The 14,588-nt window shown below is 47.7% G+C and overlaps 1 protein-coding gene across 1 annotated transcript in view; it reads left to right on the top strand.

The window, feature by feature from the left end:
• Positions 1-11,304, top strand: part of CLDN1 (claudin 1) — a 28,336-nt gene extending 17,032 nt beyond the window's left edge. The window contains exons 2-4 of the mRNA XM_083504612.1: positions 6,106-6,270; positions 6,406-6,490; positions 9,670-11,304. Of these exons, the coding sequence (XP_083360738.1) occupies positions 6,106-6,270; positions 6,406-6,490; positions 9,670-9,832 (413 nt within the window). The 3' untranslated portion in view covers positions 9,833-11,304. The remainder of the gene's footprint in view (positions 1-6,105; positions 6,271-6,405; positions 6,491-9,669) is intronic.
• Positions 11,305-14,588: the final 3,284 nt, after the last annotated feature.

Raw genomic sequence — 14,588 nt, 5'->3', positions numbered from 1 at the left:
AGTCATTTCTAAAAGATGGTTTGCCTACAATTAACAGGTTTTGCCCCATAACTCATTTCCTGGGTTCTTGTTTTTATAATGCTTACCTTCTCGAAAAGTGGTTGTTCTGGTTTTCTTAGGCATTTTGGTGGTGTGTTTTGCTTCTTTGTTTCCCTAAGGAGTCTAAAGCTTAGCTTCAAAGATAGGGAAACTGTTTTAGTTGAGATTCCTGCATTGCAGGGGGCGGTTAGACTAGATGACCCCAAAGGAAACGTTCCAATTCTACGATTTTCAGCGCCGCTCCCATCACAGCTCTAAAAACACAATGAGATTTGCACATTCTCACTCTCGTTCCTCAGGTCTGTGGAAAATCTGGGATTCAAAAATTGCCATTAGATTGATAACAGTGATGTTTCTTGCGGCATCAGTAGGGGAAAGGCACAATTCTGCCATAAGGAGGCGATGGGTGATGGTAATTTTAAAATCTGTTCCCTTCCTCCCTTCTCCTCCTGTTGGATTGCAAATCACTTGGATTAAAATTGCCAAAAGAAGACTCACAGACATAAGTGGAGGAGAAGTAACATCCATTAAGCCATAACAAGTTGGAGGAACTGCATGCAAGCAATTAACCAAATTAACAGAATTCAATTAACCAAATTAAGAGAATTGCAGGCAGGAAGGCCTTTGCTAACTCCAGCAGGGAAACATCCCTCGAGCTCTCTTGGCACAGAATCAGAGAATTGTAGAGTTGGAAGGGACCCAGTGGGTCATCTAGTCTAACCCGCATAGTGAAACCATGGAACTCCCTCCCACTGGAGGCAGTGATGGCCCCCAAGTCGGATGGCTTTGAAAGAGGATTGGACACATCCATGGAGGAGGAGAGATCCTGCTCACTGGTTTCCCACAGGCAACTCTCTGGCCACCGTGAGAAGAGGAAGGGTCCATGGCCTGATCCAGGGGGCTTTTATTATGTTCTTATGTAGGAAGCACAGCTAATGCAGCCACCAGGTGTGACTTCCCAGTTGAGGACGGGGAAGAAATAACGCCCTCTTTGCTGGCCGAACCTCAAATATGAGCCTGGCAAGGACAACTGCAAAGTCCAGCAGGCATAAGCACGGCCCAGTTGCTGAAGGGTGCCCTCGACCCAATCGTGCCTCGGTTTACCTGCTGTTTTCCTTCCCGCTTCCTTCCCTGCCCATATTTATGGCCAGTAGTAAGCCGCCATGCCACACAATTGCCTAAACAAAAGGTGACTTTGTCCCTACAGTTTGGGATGGGGAAAAAACCGAGGGACCTTCAGGGCAAGAAGGAATTTCCCCTGCAAAAATTCCTACTTCAGTAGTCTAAGGAAGGGTGGGAAGGTGCTATAAAGCAGAAATCAAGAGGCAGGAGAGGAGTCAATTTATAATTGAGTTTTACCCTCCCCCCCCCATTCACTTTTGGCCTCACGTGGACATCCACCTAACCGCTTCGATCCAGGAGGGTCAGAAACACTCTCCTCTTCTTCAGCTGTGGCTCTTGCATTGAAAGGATTTGGAATAGGTGAACTTGGGGGAGGGTCCCTTCCAACTCTACAACTCTACACTTCTTTCTGGGGTCAGAGTGATGTCAAACACACTCCCCCAGCTTAATATCCTATGCACTTTTTAAAAAAAAATGCAGAGGGGGGCTATTGGGTTGCTTTTATTTTTATTATATATGTTTTATTATGTATTCTTTGAACCACCCTGAGACCCCCAGGTATAGGGCGGTATATAAATAATGATAATGATACCAGGGACGACATTGATGGGGTCACAAGCCCCCCTGCTGGCCAAAGGGTGAGGACGATGGAGGGTATGTGATTTCATTTGCACCCCATCCTTCCTGTAAGGAGGTCTCAGAGCAGCGTACAGAGTGCATGCGGAAACAGACTCCGCTGGGTTCAGTCTGAGCCGCTGAAATCCTCCGGATCATTGTGCCTTTTCATCTTTGGAAGTGAGCAGCTTAGAGCCAACACCCTAAACAAAAACAAAAAAAACACAAACTCAGAGCAAATAAAAAACTTTTTACAAGATCAACCGGATCTTGTGAACCAAACAAGTCCAAACCCCTTTATAGGCAAAGCTGAAGAAGAGGCCAGAGGCAGAATTTTGTTCTCGGAAAGGGTGTTGTCTGGCTCCAAGGAATTTGGATACAAGTTTGGCATTCCCTGCTTTTTAAAAATAATTGTGTGGGACATCGCTCCCCTTACACCACCTCCCCCCATAACGTTTGCTCAGAAATCGGCCCCACTGAGTTGAGAGGGACTGAGTACCTTGGCAGGATCACAGCTGTTGTTCAGGAGTTCACGGGGGCACACACCCAAAGGTGGCGGCTATCCCTCTCCCAAAATAACCTCTTGGGTTGCCTGAGTGATGGGGCTGACCAGGTCAAGAGGACCAGTCCCTCAAGCAGCTAAGCCAGTACTTTTCTTAAACTGCAGGAGGGGCTAACAAGCCCCTCTGGTGCTCTCCGTGACACACATGAACTTTCTTAATGAAGAATGGAAGAAGGAGGAAGAGAACTTTTGGCTTTCTCCAGTTCACTGCTGCTGTATTCTGGCAGGAATTTATTTGTCTTAACATGGCAGTATTATAGAACAGTAGAGTTGGAAGGGACCCCCAGAGGCCATCCGTACCCTCCAGGTGTCTCTCTATTTTCCAGGGATAGTCCTGGAATTACGAAAGCCGTCCTGGTTTCTGTTTTGATCCCAGAAGGTCCCTATTTCCCCTGCCTGTGCAGAGTTTGGGCTGAGGGAGTACGTAGACCCTTTGTAAGCAGAGGTCTGAATCTGAGAGAGAGGATGGCTTGCTGCGTATCTTCTGGTGCACTGATGTTGATATAATAAAAAAATCCCTTCCAGTAGCACCTTAAAGGCCAACTAAGTTAGTTCTTGGTATGAGCTTTCGTGTGCATGCACACTGTGTGTATCTGAAGAAGTGTGCATGCACACGAAAGCTCATACCAAGAACTAACTTAGTTGGTCTTTAAGGTGCTACTGGAAGGGATTTTTTTATTTTGACTATGGCAGACCAACACGGCTACCTATCTGTAACTGATGTTGATATAGTCTGTATCTTTTGCAGGCCTTTCATAGGCAAATGGTGACTCAGTTTCTCCTTCGTTCTAATGGGAAGGAGGTTGATCCACCTCCATCAGTGATGAGCTCATTGACTTGGAAATTTGTCCTGGCTCCAGCAGCTTCAAAGAGGGTGGCTCATATCAGAATACAGCCAGTGGCTGCATTCCTAGATTCGCATACCTAGGTGTGAAATCCATTGAATTTAGTGGGGCTTACCTGTATGTCATGTGGATAGGATTGCGCTGTTAAAGGATTAAGCCGCTTGCTAAACGAATTCAGAGGCTATTTAAAAATAAATGAAGGATTAACATTGGAAATGTTTTATTTTTGAACCAACCAAAGAATGCAGCACAATGTGAGATCATCACTCCTCAAACTTCAGAGCATGGGAAGTCACTCAAAGATATAAAATTTGGCATAAAATTTGGTCTTTTGGATTGTATTATAATTCAGAATGTACTTAATGTGGTTTTTATTGGATCGTTAATATGGAAAACTTAATAAATATTATTATTATTTTTAAAAAAAAGGACCTTGCTGTTAAGGTGACAAGCCATCGTCATCACTGGTGTGGTGCCTAAGGGTTAGAATGGCTTAATACATCGCCATGAACACATCACTCACTTATATAAGGTTTTAATAGCTATCCCTTCTGCAAGCATGACTGCGGAGAAGTATCTGTGAAGATGCAACTCCCTATCTTCATAATTATTACATTCTTGGGACCTTAGATGCATTTGAAACAAGCACACAAGTATCAGGAATCTGCCTTCAGAATGCTGAATCAACTTGTGGAGCAAATGGGATGATAAAGGCATCTCGGAGAGAGGCAATGATATCTCCCCTTTGCTCAAAGATGATCTTGGCGTCTTAGAATCAGAGAATCATAGAATCCTAGAGTTGGAAGAGACCACAAGGGCCATCGAGTCCAACCCCCTGCCAAGCAGGAAACACCATCAGAGCACTCCTGACATATGGTTGTCAAGCCTCTGCTTAAAGACCTCCAAAGTAGGAGACTCCACCACACTCCTTGGCAGCAAATTCCACTGTCAAACAGCTCTTACTGTCAGGAAGTTCTTCCTAATGTTTAGGTGGAATCTTCTTTCTTGTAGTTTGGATCCATTGCTCCGTGTCCGCTTCTCTGGAGCAGCAGAAAACAACCTTTCTCCCTCCTCTATGTGACATCCCTTTATATATTTGAACATGGCTATCATATCACCCCTTAACCTCCTCTTCTCCAGGCTAAACATGCCCAGCTCCCTTAGCCGTTCCTCATAAGGCATCATTTCCAGGCCTTTGACCATTTTGAGCAACACCTGTTGCCCTTGCAGTGTTCCAACATTGGGCAACTGTTCACATCCTGCAGTATTATCCCTCCTGCCTTATCTAATCTCACAGGAGCCGCCTGCCTGAATCTGGTTTCTTATCTGTGCCAGCCTAAAATTGCATCAGGAGGAAAATCCAGGGGATATTTTACTATAATCAGAAAAGTCTCACCATGGCGTGGCGGCGCGATAGGCGGCGATAAATTTAGTCCGGGGGTGGACAGACGGCAGGTCAGGGACTTTGGCTGCGATTCCTGTACTGCAGGTGGTTGGGCTAAATGGCCCGTTGGGTCCCTGCCAACTCTGCAGTTCTATGATTCTACATCTAGCTGGTTTCCAGCAAGTCTCCTGGTGGTTGCTGAGATTCTTGCAAATCAGGATGATGGGTTTTGGTGCGCCTGCAGACGAGACCTTAAAAGCATAGAATCCTAGAATCGTAGAACTGGGAGGGACCAAGGGGGGTCATCCCAGGAGGTCCAACCCCCCTTGCAGTGCAGGAATCTTTTGCCCAATATGGGTCTCGAAGCCACAACTCTGAGTCTAGATGCAGGGCTATTTGCCCCATTCTTATGCTATTCTGCAGGTGGCCTGAATGGATCAGTGGTCTGACTCATAAGAAGATCCTGTTCTGGACCAGACTAATGGTGCATCTAGGACAGGATCCTGCTTTCGCAGTCGCCACCCAGACCACAAGCAGGATCCGGGCACAGTTATTACTTCTTTATTTATTCAATCTCTATATTGCCTTTCCTCCAAGAATAACAGGGCGGGTTACAATATAAAAACACAACAGTGCATACCACGGCAACACACGAAAACCATAACCCACCACACATCCGGTTTCAAAGGCTGCAGATTCTTTAATTAGCCAAAGGCCTGGGAGAAGAGGAATGTTTTTGCCTGGCACCTAAAGATATGTGTAATGAGTATGGGTTGCTCGTGCGTAAGTTGCCGCCTCTCCTGGCTATGTTGCCTGGTTAAACCTTTCTGTCTGGACAGCCCTTCACTTCGTGGCTGCCTCAGTCGCTAGCAGAATCCGTCAGTGGGCGTTTCTTAAACCTTTTCCAACATAAAAGTTGTTTGACGCCAAGTCTCCTCCTACTCTCCCTGCGCGGAAGTCTTCTGCGCAAGGTGGGCGTGGGTAGCGGAGGACCCGTGCTCTCCCCGCTGGTGTCCGATGAAGAGTCCTGGAGCCCTCTCACCGATTCCCCCATCTGCCCCCCTTTATTCCTGGTGTTGCGCTGATTTGCTTCCCCATTTGTTGAGCTGCCTCTCTCCCTGCTGGGCCCTTCTCCAGCATCATTTGAGAGCCTTCCCTCCGCCTCTAGCTCCAATGTCAGTTCCCTGACAATATGTAATGAAGGCGCCAGGCGAGCTTCCCTGGGGAGAGCATCCCACAAATGGGTGCCACTGCAGAAAAGGCCCCGTTTTGGTGTTGCCACCTTCTGAACCTCCTGCAGAGGAGGCACATGAAGACGGGCCTCAGAGGATGGTGTCAGGGTCCAGGTCGGTAGTCATATGAGGAGAGGTGGTACTTGAGGAGCCCTCTGCCCTCTTGAGGCTTCTGGCAACGGATGTCCAGAAGCGTTGCTGCCTCCGAGTGTTGGAGGCAGAGCAATCGCCCATCATGGCTGGTGGCCACCCATAGCTCTGTCCTGCAGGACTTGGCATTAAGTGGTTCCCTGTCTTCTTTTGCAGGTATTCTCCAGGCAACTCGGGCTTTGATGGTGGCCTCCATCCTCTTGGGGCTCATCGCCTTCTCCATCTCCTTAATCGGAATGAAGTGTATGAAATGCATGGAGGATGACCAGGTCCAGAAGATGAGGATGGCCATTATTGGAGGCATCTTCTTCCTGGTTGCAGGTCAGTAGCATCTCTCTCTCCCCTCGGACAGTTGTTTTCTCAAGGGAAAGGGGGAACTGGATGGGGAAGCCACCAGAGGGGAAGACCACAAGATTGACTCACTGCCTGCCTTTTCTCTCTCCTCTCCATCCACAGGATTTTCCGCCCTGGTGGGGACTTCTTGGTATGGAAACGAGGTCGCACGCCAATTCTTCGACATTTACACGCCTGTCAACACCAGGTAAATGCTGCCCTCATGCAACCAGGCTGGGTTAAAGGTGTGGTGATGTCTCTCATTTGCTTCCGGGACCCAGGTGGCAAAAAGGTGTTGCCCTGGACAACCCGTCTAAGCTTGCCAGGATTTGCTGAGCTCCTGTGAAGAGGGGGCAATGCTTCTGAGTTCTAGGTGCTGGGAAGCGCAGGAGGGGATCATAAGAACATAAGAACAGCTGGCTGGATCAGGCCAATGGCCCCTGTAGTCCAGCATCCTGTTCCCACTGGGGCCAAACAGAAGCCTGTGGGAAACCGGCGAGCAGAATTCAAGCACAAGGGCAACTCTTCCCTCTTGTGGTGTCCAGCAAACTGGGATTCAAAAGCATTTCTGCCTCTGATTGTGGAGGCAGAGCCAAGGCTTTGGGGCTATCAGCCATCCAAAACGCTCTCCTCCATGATTTTTTCTAGTTCTCTTTTAAAGCCCTTTTGGTTGGTGAACATCACTGCCTCCTGGGGGAGGGAGTTCCATAGTTTAACTATGGAACATAACGCCGGCCTTGAAAGATCTACATTGGCTCCCAGTATGTTTCCGAGCACAATTCAAAGCGTTGGTGCTGACCTTTAAAGCCTTAAACAGCCTCAAAGGCCCAGTATACCTGAAGGAGCGTCTCCACCCCCACCATTCTGCCCTGACACTGAGGTCCAGTGCCGAGGGCCTTCTGGCAGTTCCCTCACTGCGGTAAGCCAAGTTATGGGGAACCAGGCAGAGGGCCTTCTCGGTAGTGGCCCCCGCCCTCCCATCAGATGTCAAAGAGGTAAACAACTACAGTGGTACCTCGGATTACAGACACTTCAAGTTGCATACTCTTCAGGTTACAGACTCCGCTAACCCAGAAATAGTACCTCGGGTTAAGAACTTTGCTTCAGGATGAGAACAGAAATCGTGCTCCGGTGGCAGCGGGACGCCCCATTAGCTAAAGTGGTGCTTCAGGTTAAGAACAGTTTTAGGTTAAGAATGGACCTTTGGAACGAATTAAGTACTTAACCCGAGGTACCACTGTACCTAACATTTAGAAGACATCTGAAGGCAGCCCTGTTCAGGGAAGTTTTTAATGTGTGGCATTTAAATGTATTTTTAATCTTTGTTGGAAGCCGCCCAGAGTGGCTGGGGAAACCCAGCCAGATGGGCGGGGTACAAATAATAAATGATGATGATGATGATGATGCTCTGTGTAACAACAACAACAATTTATTTATTGTACCCCACCCATCTGACTGGGTTTCCCCAGCCGCTCTGGGAGGCTTCTAAAAAATATAAAAACACCATAAAATGTCAAACATTAAAAGCCTCCTGATATAGGGCTGTCTTCAGATGTCTTCTAAAGTTGTGTAGTTCTTTATCACCTTGACATCTGATGGTAGGGCGTTCCACAGGGCAGGCGCCACCACCGAGAAGGCCCTCTGCCTGGCTCCCTGTAACTTCACTTCTTGAAGTAAGGGAACTGCCAGAAGGCCCTCGGAGCTGGACCTCAGTGTCCAGGCAGAATGATGGGGGTGGAGACACTCCTTCAGGTATACTGGGCCGAGGCCTTTAGAGAAAAAGAAGTGAAGAAGTCCTTATTTTTATCTGTCCTGAAACTTCCAACCTTCATCTTCATTGGATGTCCCTGAGTCCTTGTGTTATGAGAGAAGGAGGAAAAGGGACTGTAGGCAGGTCTAGGCAGGTGAAACATTACACTGCAGCCAAGAGGGAGGGACAGCCTCCTCTTCCTTTTGTACTTCCTGCCTGCCAAAGAGAGTTTTGTGGCTTCGCAACTTGCATCCTGCATGTTAAGATCAATTCATCCTAAACTAAGCGATCCCTTGTGACCCAGTCCGCGGTCCACACCAAAGGGAATGTCTCTTGCCACAAATGCTGGAGCAAGTTTTCATACCTCCCCTCATCCATGGCTGATCATTTATGATCACAGTATTAACGCAGATGAATCAGACCGATGCCTTGTAACTGAATCACAACACCTGCCCCTGAACGCCTGCAAGTCTCGTCCTGCTTTCAGGACGCTTGTGAAAGCCCCGAGTGACTATCATACATAGCTGTGCATATCCGGCTGTCCCAGACGGATGCGAGGAGACCATGACACCTCACACACAAACATATGTGGAGTTATGAATAGGGATGTTATTTATTCGTATAGCTGAAGCTGTTCCAAAAAGCCAAAATACACAAAACAAAATAAAACGCATTGCACAGTTAAAATATTTATTTATTTATTTATTATTATTATTATTTTCAAATTGAGGTAGAATTATTATTATTTTTTAAAAAATAATTTTTATTAAGTTTTACACTTTTATATTCATCACAATAACATTATCTCAAAAAGAAAAATAAATGCAGTTCTCCAATCCCCCCCCCCCCGAATTCCCTCAACTTCTGGTTTATTACACAATAACGCCTCCTGCTTGTTTTATTATATCTTAACATTGCATTCTTTAAGTTAAATATTTTTATATACTTATCATTTTTATACCTTAACAATTTTCTAAATGCGTCTTATACTTCATTATTTTCTAATTCTTACACCTTGCTTTTTATCTTTATTTTGTCGGTTGTAAGTGTTTACTCAAACCCTGCTAGTGAGTCCACTTCCTTACAATGTTTCTGTAAATACAACATAAATGGTTTCCAGTCTTTTTAAAAGTCTCTATTGCCCTTATCTCTAAGTTTTCCAGTTAACTTGGCCATTTCCGCAAACTCCATCAGTTTTTCTTGCCATTCTTCTTTGGTTGGTATCTTGTTGTCTTTCCATCTTTGGGCTAGTAATATCCTAGCCGCTGTTGTAGCATACATTAAAATAATTATTTAAACCAGGCATTCTGTGAGATAAGAGCTCGCTCCCCTGAAGAATTTAACTTACCCCTCTAACTTTTTTCCTTAAAATTGTCCCCCTTAAAACAGGCCACTTTTCCAGAAGTGTAAAGGGAGACCTGTCCCCCTATAAGAAGTTAATCAGATACCCATTTGATCTCTCAACTGAGAGATTTAAACCTTTGACCAAGGCTTCTCTTAAGTCCTTGTAGGTTGGGCAAACCATTAAGAAGTGGGGTGAATCTTCATGCACTGGAAAGGGAAATGCAATTAATGGTTAGCTATTGTTGGTGGTGATTAATTGGTGGTTTTCTTTCCCCCTTCTCCTCTTCTCCCAGATTTGAATTTGGACCTGCTCTCTTCATCGGCTGGGCAGCTGCGGCCCTGACCATCCTGGGAGGGAGCTTCCTGTGCTGCTCCTGCCCTCGCCGCGAAACCACCTACCCGCCGAGCCGGCCGTACCCCAAGTGCGCCCCCTCTTCCGGGAAAGATTATGTATAACCCGGAATGGAGACGGAACAAATTGCCTTGGCATTTAAGAAACCAAAGGGACGCTGACTTCTCGTTGTCCTTCGGAAAGCAGGGCATGTGCCTTCGCCGCCTCGCCCTGCTCTCCATTGCGTAAAACAAATGCGTATATTTATATCGATGCCATCCATGTGTAGCCATTTCTGCTCCTGCATGGGCAAATTCGTCCCCATCCTTCCGACAGATGAGGAGGCCCCAAACATGTACATAACTGCTGTGAAATGGCACCAAATGTATCTCCCTTTCCTTGAGGGTGCGAGACAGGCAGCCCCACCACCTCCCCCCAAATATTGTTTGTGTATTCCCTCTTTATTCCCTTCTTATGTTAGGGCACTCAAGCATGGGCCTGCCGCCTCATTCTGCTTTTCCTTTGTATATATTTCGACGCTGAAGTGGCAGAAGGGGCACAGGTCTAGGGCAGGAGGCCAGAGGTTTCAAAACCTTGAATGAGGGTCTGCTTGAAGAATCCGTTTGAATGCATGGATGTGTTGGGTTTCTCTTCCTCTACACAAACCCCCAAACCCTTTGCCAAGGACTAGTTGGGCCCCAGAGCAGCCCCGGTCTTCCTGCTTTTCCTGCATGCACAGAAGTAAGGCAGAAGGCCTCTGGTCAGAGAAGATGACCGTGTTTGAATTCCCCCAAGGTCCTTGGCTAAGGAGACCCCATTCCACAGCTAAGGGTGGACCTAAGGAGTTGGCCTCTGAGATTTTGCTGCCTGGGGGCAAGGGCAAGAAGGGGGCATGGATGCCCCAGGTCCAGGTTTGAGTTACAGCATCTTAGAATTGTAGAGTTGGGAGGGACCCTCAAAGGTCATGTAGCCAAACCCCCTGCCATGCTATAGAATTGGCCAGCCTGAAAAATCTCCAGTGAAGGAGAGTCCATCACCTTCCATTGTTGAATGGCTCTTAGACTCAGAAAGTCTTTCCTTGTGTAGACGGAATCTCCTTTCTTCTAACTTGAATCCAGTGGCTCAGGTCCTCCCCTCCAGAGCAGCTGAAAACCAAGCTTGCTCCATCTTATAAACATAATAATCTTCCACGTGAAAAGTCCTTCAGATACTTCCCTGTCTCTCATAAAGCTCCCTGGGTGACCGTGATAAAGACTGAAGATCTGCGTGCGCCTACTTGGGAGTAGACCCCCTTGACACCAGTGAGATTTACTTCCCTTCTCTCTCAACCAAAGCCTGCCTCCTAACCCTCCCCAGTTTGTGATTGTGGTTCAGTCCAAATTTCTCCCCACCTGTATTAATTGGCTAAACTTCAGTGCCTGTGTTGGCAGGGTGGGTTGGGTTGGGGGCTTATCTATGAGGATGTTGTATAAAGTGTTGACTGTTTTCAATAAATGTAACCTTTTCCTTTTTTTAAAGAAACCATGTCTCTGTTTTGCTACTTATTTTTTATATATATGCTTGTACCTGAAGAGGGAATAAAGAAAAAGAAATCAAACTTTGTTGGGAAATCACTCTTTGGGTGGCTTCCTCTAGAGTTGCAAAGTAGCCTGACTAGGAAATTGGCCCATGAGATGTCTTTGCAGTAGATTAGGACAGGAAACAGGAAGCCTTCTTCACCAGACATGGCACATGGCCAACGGTCATCTACAGGGAACTGCGCTGAGCACTGCTGCTGCAGACTACAATGGTTTATGATCAGATTTGGTTGGACCAGTCCCAGTCCACCAGTCCTAGTCAGCACTTGTTCTAAAACAGGGTGCAGTTTGCAACGAAATGTGCGCCCAGGTGGAAGGAGCTGACCCAACGTTTGAACCTTGGGGGAAAGATAGGCTGAGCCCAAGGTGAGGCCCAGAAGAAGCTGATCAGGAAGGGAAGCAGAGGGCCAGAGCAGGGAGCAGAGCTTGTACCACTCAAAGACCACTGGTCTGGAGAAACGAGCGGAGTCCAACACAGGTCCTTCAGAACCCTGGACAGATCTCAGGGAAGAGACACAAGGGCTACTGCAGCCCAGCCAGCATAGCCCACTAATGAGAGTTACCATCCAAAACATCTGGAGGACATCATATTGCAGTATATACTGTGCCAGCTGCCAACTGAGGACTTTCATAGTTCTTCGGCCTGACTTTCCCACCTTCTAGGAGAGGAGAAATCATTAAAGGGGAAACCCTCTGTTCTGGAGCCTGTCTGTCCATGGCCATGTTTTCTGTAGCGATGAGCAGATTTAGCAAGGAAGACAGGGGGATGAGGAAGAGATGCTGGTTCCTTTGAGAACCTAAGAAGATCCTGCTGGATCCGGCCAATGGCCCGTCAAGTGCAGCATCCTGTTCTCACAGCAGCCAACTAGATGCCTTAATTAAAATTAAACAAATGGCAGTCCTCAGGTTAAATTGAAAGTGGTTAATACTCGCCAGGACCAACTGATATTATAAGGACCTGTGAGCGAGCTGGGAAACCTCCTTCGTGCTTGTTCTTATACAAAGAGAAAATGAGTCAGATTGAACCCTGGCCAAAGGCCCTGGTCTCTTGTGAGAGAGCGTTCCACCAGGCTGGGGCCACAACCAAAAAGGCCCTGGCTCTGGTCAAAGCCAATCTGACCTCCCTGGGGCCCGGGATCTTCAGGGTGTTGTTACTAGCAGACAGTAGGGTCCTCCATGGGACATACCAGGAGAGGCGGTCCCGTAGGTACGAGGGTCCCTGTGGAGGCAACACATGGCCATCCTGGCTTGTAGCCCCTCCATGAATTTGTCCAATCTTTTAAAGTGATCTGAGTTTATAGCTTCGCTCAGGGCTGCAGGCCCCAGAGATCTGAGACTTTTCCTCTCTGCAGCAAGCAATTCCTCCCCCACCTCAACTCCATTTCGAGTTGCAGGGGGTGGAGTAAGGGTGGTGTGGCATCCCAGCTCCTTCTATTCCTCACCCTCTGCGGACGGATTTCTGCCATCATTTCCTGAGTCCCCTCCTGCTGCCACGCTGGCAACCGAGCCAACCACCACAGTAGCCAGTTCTGCAATCTGCCCACCACAGCAGACACTTCTGCATTCTGATTTCCAGACAGGGAGAAGTCTAGAAAGCTGCAGAAACAGACTAGAAAGTGAGAGCAGAGTGTTCCCGCTCCCCAGACAGCTCCCTTGCTGCAGACAAGAAGGCCAGAACAATTGGCCAGAAATATCTGCAGACAATTAGCCGGAAATATCTTCCTTATTAAGAAAGTCTCTTGACCTTCTGCTGCCACTTTGCAGCACTCATGGAAATTTACGAAATGAGTGCCTGATCAGAATGAGATGTCCTAGTCTAGACAAGGCCTGTAGTTCTCCTTTGGTTTGGTCAGCCATGGATGGAATTGGAGCTCTTAGTAATTAGGCTAGGGTTACCAGATGTCCCCGGTTCCCGGGGATAGTCCACGGATTTGCAAATCTGTCCCTGGACAAATTCCTTCCCCAGAATGTCCCCAGATTTGCAAATCTGTCCCCGGAAAACGTGGCAGCGGCAACCTCAGCATCCCAGAGCCAGCCTGCTAGCGCAGTTGCCTCTGGCTGGCTTCAGGAGCTGCTTGTTGCCGTGACGCCGGCCATTGTTCCTCACTGGAAGTCCCCAAATCATGTGTATTGTGCGCAACACATCATATGGGGACTTCCAGTGAGGAAAAATATCCGGCGCCATGGCAGCGGGAACAAGCAGCTCCTGAAGCCAGCCAGAGCCAACCACACTACTAGGCTGGCTCTGGGATGCTGAGGCTGCCGCTGCCGCCGCCACTGCCGAAGGGGAAACGGGGACATCCGGCGGTACAGATCTCCTGCCCCCTTCCCCCTTTGTTTTGACTGATTAGGGGAGGCTCGGGAGTCATGACCGGCCATTGCCCAGTTTTTGGAAAAAACTCTGCGCATTTATGTTTCACAGGGTGCGAAAGAAGGACTTTGCACTTTTATACAATATGCATGTGTGCTTAGGCCCAGGGTCTTTTGCCTCACCATCCCCACTACTGACTCCTTGTTGGTACTCAGCTTCAAAAGAAAAAAAAGGGTCCCCAAATTCATTGGAAAAAATCTGGTAACCGTAAATTAGGGCTCTAGAGTGTGGACCTTGGCAGATGCCCAGCTATGTTGGCCTCTGAAGCTACCCCGATCCCTCTATCTCATCACTTCAAGTTGTTTTCCTGACTCTGATACCAAACTGAGCCAGGGATGTGTGTTGGAAGCAACAGATCGGGCATCCCCAAACTCGGCCCTCCAGATGTTTCGGGACTACAGCTCTCATCATCCCTAGCTAACAGGACCAGTGGTCAGGGATGATGGGAATTGTAGTCCCAAAACATCTGGAGGGCTGAGTTTGGGGATGCCGGCAATAGAACATGAAAGAGGAAAGTGGGGAGAGCTCAGTTCCCTCATGTCACAAGAGCTTTTTGATGTTGAACCCCCATTTTAGACCTGAATCGGGAATGCAGAGATATTTTATAGAGTCAGCTTTCTCTAATCTTCACCTCGGCTCTGGGCTCCAACTCCCTCAATCTTGGGAGATGTGACTGGTGTCAGCCAGGGACAGGGCCTTTTCTGTGGTGGCACCTGCCCTATCGAATGCCTTTCCAAGTATGGCCCACTTGATCCCATCACTTCTGTGCTCCTGGTATTTGCTGAAGACCACGCCTTTGAGAAAGCTCCTGGTGAACTTCTCTGTAATTTTTTTCTGCTGCTGGACTCTGTTAAATGTCTGCTATTAATCTGAAAACATTGGGAGCAGGGGGAGATATATTTTATTCTGTTTTCCTCACTGTCTTTCTACATC

This window comes from Podarcis liolepis (genome assembly GCF_965112155.1).
Source record: "Podarcis liolepis genome assembly, chromosome: 5".
Taxonomy (NCBI): domain Eukaryota; kingdom Metazoa; phylum Chordata; class Lepidosauria; order Squamata; family Lacertidae; genus Podarcis; species Podarcis liolepis.
This window is presented reverse-complemented; position numbering and strand designations above follow the sequence as displayed.